The sequence below is a fragment of the Patiria miniata genome, unplaced genomic scaffold, assembly GCF_015706575.1.
Source record: "Patiria miniata isolate m_02_andy unplaced genomic scaffold, ASM1570657v1 HiC_scaffold_20, whole genome shotgun sequence".
Classification (NCBI taxonomy): domain Eukaryota; kingdom Metazoa; phylum Echinodermata; class Asteroidea; order Valvatida; family Asterinidae; genus Patiria; species Patiria miniata.
Genome location: NW_024037059.1, coordinates 41983272 through 41991403, shown reverse-complemented (window position 1 = coordinate 41991403; position 8132 = coordinate 41983272). Strand labels below are relative to the sequence as shown.

The window sequence follows — 8132 nt, the reverse complement described above, 5'->3', positions numbered from 1 at the left end:
GCCCTTTATCACTTCCGGGTGCAGATTGGCGTCTCAACATGATGATGTTGCCGAAGGATGGGATTGCCACACTACGGTGTCCTTGTAGCAGAGGTGTAATGAGAATCTCTCAGATGGTTTTCGTTCTGTGTGGATTACTTGCTCGTGTTGGGTGCCAGCCGTACGGTAAGCTTGTGACGTTCGGGTAACATTCCCCAGTTTTGTGGCTCCATAGTTTGATTGTGTCGTTTCACAATAAAATTGGAGGATCAGGAGGGCCAGGGATGCGAGTTTAGTATGCAGTAAAAATCCAATGTTATTGTTATTGAGCGGGGATAAAGTAATCATGGCGGTGATGCGTGGGGTGACGGTGGAGGTCTAAGATACGTGACCAGACTCTGAAACGAGCAAAACAAAATCAGGCCACATTAACTCACTCTTTAGCCAGCAAATTCTCCACAAATTCCATTGGGAAAAGAAAAGGTCCTCAGTATTTCACCAGCCAAGTTTGCAGACTCAATTCAATTTTTAGGGAGACATTTCTTCAATATTTTACACATGGGATAGAAGTCAAGCGATTTCCATATGAAGCTAAAGACTAGACTGGTACATGTCCGACCGTGGTCCAACTAATTTGAAAAAAGAAGAAGAACTGAACTCTTCATTCAGTGTCATTCGTCTGGTGGATGGCAATGGAGAAATGTGCAGTAACTTACTGCACAGAGACTAGTTCCCGGTTCATGCCACATGTTTCTTTTAATTGGCACAGTTGATTGATGCAGTACTGAAGCGATGTTGGACCGGTTGTTTCAGGTGCCAGTCTATTTTCCTGTATTGCATGTTTTCAATACCTTACGTTTTGGGAGCGAGTCCCAAATTGTCGGTCCAGATGGTACAAATATGTACTGTCCATCATACCAGGCCTCAATTGCAGTTCAAAAATTGATATTCAGGTGTTGGAAATTTAACTCATGAAATAGCGCCCTCTTCTAATAATCCCTTTTATAATTATAACGTCAGAAGAAAACGGTAGATTAAAATAAAGTGTTTTTGCCTCTGCATTCTCTATCAGAAATCACTGAAATACGACTGATGGACGGACCTCCTGACGCGCCCAACTCCGGCCGAGTGGAGGTCCTCCACGAAAGCACGGGAGACTGGCTAAACGTGTGTGACGTGAACTACTGGGGAGACAACGACGGTACGGTAGCGTGCCGTCAGCTAGGCTTCCCGGGATTCTCACGGGCTAGACGGACCTCGTATTACGGCGAAGGAACCAACAACGGCTCGGTGGGCGGAATCGGGTGCAGTGGAGGTACGTACAGCAGCACTGCTCATGGGGTGTGAGCAGGTACCGAGGGCAAGCACCTGCTTGGGGGTCAGGGGCATATTCCAGCGAATATTTGGAATCTTGTATTCTTGCCTCAATAATTGTTTTTGTCAGTTTAAAGTTATTGCAATTTGCTCTGTTTTTGTGAGTGAAATTGTTTTCAAAATAGCAGGCCCTTTTTCATGTCGATTGCCAGCTGAGAATTACTTTGCCAATTATACTTATGCCTATATAGGCCTACCTAAAAAAAACACAATATGACCCAGAGTCAATTCACTTGATTTCTTTCACATTTTGACGTCTTTCACATTTTGACGTCGATCAAAATCACATTCTTGATGTCGATCTTTCGCAACACGCAGATGAGGACAGCCTTGGACAATGCACTCATCAACCCGTGAAGGAAACCGAGGGCTGCAACGGCCGAGTTGCCGGGTTGATATGTACAGGTAAGACGACACAAGTTCAATTATGAACTTTGCTGATCATCTTGTTTTCAATTTCAAGTTTCGTGTTTCTTTGTTGGACATCTTGGCCTAATCACATTTTAGTGAGTGTCCCTTTTTTGAGGTTCTGTGTGACATTAAAGTTAAGCAGTTGGGTTCGACGTTTCCCGTATCTGGTGAATAACAAGAGACACGTGTTTTGTCACTTTTCAGTGCCCGGTTTTCTTGGATGTTTCACCGACGACAGGAACAACCGCGTGTTCTCCGAAATGCGCCTCACAGCAGCCAACATGACCATCAGCCTGTGTCTTGACCGGTGTCGCCGTCAGGGGGCGCGCTATGCAGGGCTGGAGAACCGGCGGGATTGCTATTGCGGGGCCGAGGGCACGCAGATTGATATCTACGGCCGGCTGCGTGACCGGGACTGCAAGAGCGATTGCCTGGGGAACCCCGACGAAATTTGTGGCGGTGGAGGGAAACTGTCCATCTACGACCGTGAGTAAAGACTAATCTAGCCCGAGACTGGATTTTTTGTGTACATGTATAGCATAAATATTATAGTACTCTATACACAAGTCATCAGATGTGAAGCAATGTTATCTTTGCAGTGACGCTGGGCTACTGCATGGACCCAGGGACCCCGGCTAACGGCGGTCGTCGGCCGGCAGATGGAGACGCGTTTCACTACGGCGTAAATGTCACCTTCTTCTGCGATGACGGTTTTGAGCTCGTGGGGTCGGACTCGGCGAGATGTGTGCTGGGTGATTCGCCGCAGGAGGTTCGCTGGGATGAACCCATGCCACAGTGCAGATGTAAGTAATCCATCGGAGTATTTTATGAAAGAAAAAACAAGGATTCTGAAGTTTACAAAGAAAATAATACCGCTGTAAACTATCACTCGAGTGGATTGCTTCGCCAACTCGAAATGCTCAGTTTTTCTTCTTGGTCTTTGTGTTATTCTTTCTTACAATTTGATGTGAATCCCACACCAATAAACATCAATCTTATTTAAATGCATGCATTAATTACACCGGCATGTTTTTTTCACAGCTTTGTCGGTATCAACGACTCCAGACCCGGGGCTAGTAGACGACATGCTAAGCAGTGGCCAGGGCGCAGGTAAGCCACACTTTTCGATGAGCCGGCAGTGTTCATTCTTACTTTGCGTTCAAGTTTTCTTTCGCACAATGTTATTGAACTCTTAGTATATGCAGTGCAAGTTATGAATTTTGGGAAAGGTTTTGTTTGTGTGACATGAACATCAAAAAATACAATGTCTATTGGAGTAATCGTGCTGCTTGATAGTTTGAATAAAACAGTCAACTTGTGACTCACTCTGAAAACAAATTGGTAATGCCAATGTTTTGTCCCGTACCAAGAGGCGCTGATGTAATGCATTCCAGTTAAACAAATAAACGAAAGTTTTAAAGTTGATTGGCAGTATAATATACTGTAACATGTCTGGCAAGTTACTCTTGATGCAATTATGCTTGTCTGGCCTTCTAAACATTTTACATGTGTTTGAAATGTCGTCTGTTTCAGGAACAACTGCTGGGATAGTAGTGGCGTGCGTCGTGGTGTTCGTTCTTGTTGCAATCCTCGTAATTCTTTTCATACGAAAAAGGTTAGTCCTGGCATTTTTACTCGTTATGAGAAATAATGTTGTGGTCACGAAAACAAACTCAACTTGTTTTACATATCGACTTGGGCTGCTCGTTAAAGTGTCCTCCTGTTTTTTACACTACTAAAAACCTTATTTGTATCAATTAGGAGGCGGACGCTTGACAGGAACGCAAACAGGACCCCGGGGGATAAGCACGGTAACGCCTACTCCGAGCCGGACCCCGCGTCAAGGTACCAAACCTCCCCGGGCACGACAAGCGCCAACAGCGAGTACCAAGACCTGACCCTACCGTCCAACGACGCGGAGGGACCTTATACCTCGCTGCGGAAGCCCGCTCAACATCGTACTTCCGAGAAGGAGATCCCGGAGTACCTGGAGTTGTACGCCGAAGGTATCAACCCCCTCAAGGAGCAGCAAGGAGGCAAGCCACCGAAACTCGCTCTGGCCAGCGGGGCTGGCGCGGGCAAGATGCCCGCCGCGGCACGGCAGAAGGCCTCACGGACCGGCAAGGCTCGCCTGCCGAGTCCGGAGGTGCATGAGAACGAGTATTCCTACGTGGACGCATCAAGGTTTAGCAGCAACTCCCAGGGACTAGGGGCAGGCAAGCCCCAAGATGCTAGGCCACAACAATCCCAAGAGTACGCTGAAGCAGATTCCGTGTATTACAGTGTACCACCTGATGCGCGATAATGGATCAATAAAAAAGGTCTGAAGAATGGAAGCACATAGGGCGCAATATTTATCTGCACCCTCGTAGTGTCTTACTTGTTAAAACGCAGCAAAACAGGAATAGTATTAGCCTATTTGAGGTATGGTGGACACAATAATGAGGGCGCTGTTTGATTTGGGTAAACTCTTTTGTACTTACCCAAACCAAACAGCGCCCTCTTATCAATGTGGCGGCCATACCTCAAGTAGGCTAATGGTACTGGTGTAAACTCAGGATTAAGTCTAAAACCCCGACTCTTTGACAGGAAAAAAACTGGAACAGTGATAAGGGATACATAACTACATGAGTCCTTATCACATTGTGTTCCCATTCCCAGTTTCTGATCTGACTGATAATAATGTCACCGAACTTTCTGTTCGGTTAACCGACATGTTTGGTCCAAGTTCCTGAGTAACAAGAAATGTACAGGAAACCTAAACCACCATTTTTTTGGTCGAATCAGCCTTTGCAGTTTAGTGGTAAATTTTCCATTACGCAGTACTCGTTTTTCTTTGAAACAAACTTTTTTTTCCGAGCAAGCATCGACCTGAACTTTTGGGGGAAAAAAACCTACTCTTTCAAACTTTTATTTCAAAATATAATAGTAAAAGGTTCTTTGCAAGTATAAAATGTATAGTGTTATTAAATGGTTTGATATTGTTACTCCCTTTCAAAAGTTTAGTCGTTTTTAATATGTTTCTATTTTAATACATTTCTACTGTTTTTAAGGAGGTTTTGGGCAGATACGCTGTATATCATATACTAGGATGTGGTCTTCGTTGTTACGTCTGGTCCAAAAAGATTGCATTGTGTACATTTTGTTATTGGTAATGTTCAAATTCGAAGTATTTACATAATGATAGCTTTAATAAACATCACAGTATATTGCTTGTTCTTAATTTAAATTCAGCACAAAGTATTTTGTACACATAGAAAACTGTTTTCGGTCAAACATGAAATTTACTGCAATGGAATTCAGCCTGCAATATTTAGAATACTGTATCGTCATTAACCATGTATCTGCGCTGTTTTACCCGATGTATCGTCTTTTTTCATGGTAAAAAAACTACATGAAAGACAAATTTAAAAAAAAATGTATATTTTGTTTTACTCGCTTCAATTTGAGGGCGCTCTCTTATAATCAGCCATTGTAACCCGAAAATGACGACTATGAATTGTATAATTAGAACCCGAAAGTTGTATTTACAAAATAAACAGAACAAACGATGTATTAATGGGATCACATTCGTTTCCTTAATTTGTTTTGTTTTACTTTAATTCGTTCTTTGGGTTTGTTTGCTTGTTAGCTTACTTGTTTGGATTAGCGACAATGAATTAGTTTTAACATTTTTTTCGAGTTGCAATGCATTGTAATGGCATGCTGTGTCGACGACACTCGTCCTTTGTCCAATGTCTGCAGTTTCTTTTACACAGTGCTGGATAAAATGGGAAAGAAAAACTAAACAGGAAGGAGATCGTGTTGTCATGTCCTTGTGTTGATTTCATGAACAAGTAAAAACAACAGACACATCAATCATCAGAACTATGTGACTAACGTCCGCTGACCATCACTAATGATTTTAGGATAGACTAACACCCAGTAAAATTTTACGCGAAAAGGCCATTTTAAGGCATGTTAGCCTACACTTAAATTTAGGCTAAGCGAAAAAGGTTTCCATGGCTTGAAAAAATGCCAGAGAATGCCAATTTTTCCCAGGCTACCACTGAAACAACCACACATATGGGCAGTTTAATTAGTTTGTACAAAGATTTTGTGAAACAACCATTGGCGCAAGGGGGCGGGAATCGCTTTCCCCCTTTTTGTGAATCGGCCCGCCCTTCCTTTAAATTGCTAGCAGCGAAATCATTAAGTCCCTGACGTGTGTACGTTATGGATCTGTACGTGTCCATACTGAAACAAACAACACAAATCAGTTGCGTCAGATTCGCACGAAACAGGAACGAAATACGGCTAACCATTTCCCGTTGGTACCCCTGTCAGTGTGAACTTTTGCATGAATTGTCGATCTGCGGTCCCTGATCATTCGCTCATCACAATGGTCCCTGGCCGACCTTGCCCTTTCAATTCAGTCTCGATATTATTCTGTTTACCACGTTTTGTTGTAATCCAGCGACTTTTTTCATGGAATGCTAGCAGCCAGTGGCACAAGGAAGTATGATAAAGCATATCAAACACGGAAAGCAAGTAATCACGACATGAGCAGTCGTGCACCGTGAAAACAAATCCTGTGAATGTGGAAATTTCAGTTTCGTTAGCGATTTTGCTCATTGTGCTTATGGTTTACACACCTGTATCTAAGTGGACAACATTGATCTTCTTCAGACCGTACACTTGTTTATCATAAAGCTGATTATTTTTCACTGACATTACGTGAATGAACTCCGTTATCAACGAGAAGGCAACCTGCACGCTGAAGGTAGGCAACGTTGTATGATTACCCATTCTCATACTCAACATTACTGTTATGTGCAGTTCATGTATATATTTTTTTTAAAGATGTGTTTACTCGAGGAAATGCAGTTGGGTAAATTAACGTTTCATATAGGTTAGTCTTTCAAAAACTAATAGAATAAATTATCTTTCCGAAAATGCAAGAAACTCTAAGGTATTTTCAGATGTTCCTCTTCACATGCCCGTTTTGTTCGTTAGTTTGTGTCAACTGTTTTATTTTTCATCGAAAAACATGAAACGAGGGAAATCGTGTTGTTATGATGGCAAGGTAAGTACAAAGTCAGTTACCGTGTCCTGAGCCAATACATCGAGCCAGCATTTGTCTCTGATATCCTCGACATAAAAACTGACAATATTACTTTATCCCTATCCCACTCCGACTACCCCTCATCCAATGTTGGCACCAATTAATGTGCTCGTAAGTTGAGAGAGGCAGGTGGGGTGAAGTGGCTTGCCCAAGGACACATTCAACATTATGGCAAGCGGTTGGATTCGAACCGCTTAAAGAGGTTGTGGAATGCTAGAAGACATTTCCGTCATTTTTCGGGTATATGCTCCCGATGCAGAGTAGCATAAACGAGTCCTGTTTATTGCGTCACGATTTACTGTGTTTTGTTTGCTGCCCGCAACGACGACTTTTACACAAATTGCACGTTCGGGTCGAAACAGGACCTGAAAAATAGCTCTCAAAAGTAACCTTTGTACTCATTTCATGACAGAAACAATAGTCGTTTTTATTTCATCACACTTTAGGTTACATATACCCAAAAAATGACGAAAATGTTTTCGAGCATTCCACAACCTCTTTAAACTCTGATCATGCATCACAAACCCTAACCAATTGGCAACATTCCAACCTAACTAAATCATAAAAAAATACTTTTATTCAGTAATGATAAGGTGTTTTCCCCCTCGCATTTCCTCGTGGAACGGACTATCACGGTAACAATGAATGCAAAAAAGGATTGTGGCGGATCTCGAACTGTGACCGTCGAAAGGACGGGTTTTTTTTCCGCCCGGCTTCCTAAAAAATCTGGGAATACAAAATATGCAAACCGGTGACTTTGAAGTTTTTGAAAGCTGCAAAGTGAAGCAATGGTCTTTATCATCCCTTTATTTAGGTGATGTGAGTCGCATGAATAACTTTGTTAATGAACCTGGCAGATTGAATATATATTTGAGCAGAGTTTATTCGGGTGTATCATTTATGAATCTCCAGGTTTTACATGGTTTTTATAATTTTCACAATTTAATATTTCTTTATTAACGAAATCAACTTTCCCTGGAAGTATGAAGGCACCCTTACTCAGAGCTTTCAGTAAGAAACCTTTAGAGGTTTAAGGAGATTCCCTCTCTCTTTTTTTTTGGGGGGGGGGGCTGAAATCCCATGAGAAATGGTCAACGATATCGGGAGACAATTATAAGCGGTGTATTTTCGCTGGTCTCAGAAGGCCGGCCTATAATGTCCTCCTTGTACCTGCTGATTCACTGTCACTTTTGACTGAGACTTGGCCAGTTTTACGACGTTTGCCTAGTATATGCTTTTTTCGTCTTTTCATTGATACTCAGAC

The 8132-nt window shown here is 42.5% G+C and overlaps 1 protein-coding gene across 1 annotated transcript; it reads left to right on the top strand.

Moving 5' to 3' along the window:
• The first annotated feature begins 12 nt into the window (after positions 1-12).
• Positions 13-5328, top strand: LOC119729295. The gene is made up of 8 exons (XM_038201907.1): positions 13-165; positions 1052-1294; positions 1672-1758; positions 1969-2250; positions 2364-2567; positions 2806-2874; positions 3298-3379; positions 3526-5328. The coding sequence occupies exons 1-8, from the start codon at positions 39-41 to the stop codon at positions 4067-4069; spliced, it is 1638 nt and encodes a 545-aa protein (XP_038057835.1). The 5' UTR covers positions 13-38; the 3' UTR covers positions 4070-5328.
• Positions 5329-8132: the final 2804 nt, after the last annotated feature.

Bases quoted from the DNA above. Each gene is read 5' to 3' on its own strand.
- LOC119729295 (XM_038201907.1), top strand. From the start codon at position 39: ATGATGATGTTGCCGAAGGATGGGATTGCCACACTACGGTGTCCTTGT. The intron at 166-1,051 runs GTAAGCTTGTGA...ATTCTCTATCAG, and splicing joins TGTTGGGTGCCAGCCGTACG to AAATCACTGAAATACGACTG. The intron at 2,568-2,805 runs GTAAGTAATCCA...TTTTTTTCACAG, and splicing joins ACCCATGCCACAGTGCAGAT to CTTTGTCGGTATCAACGACT.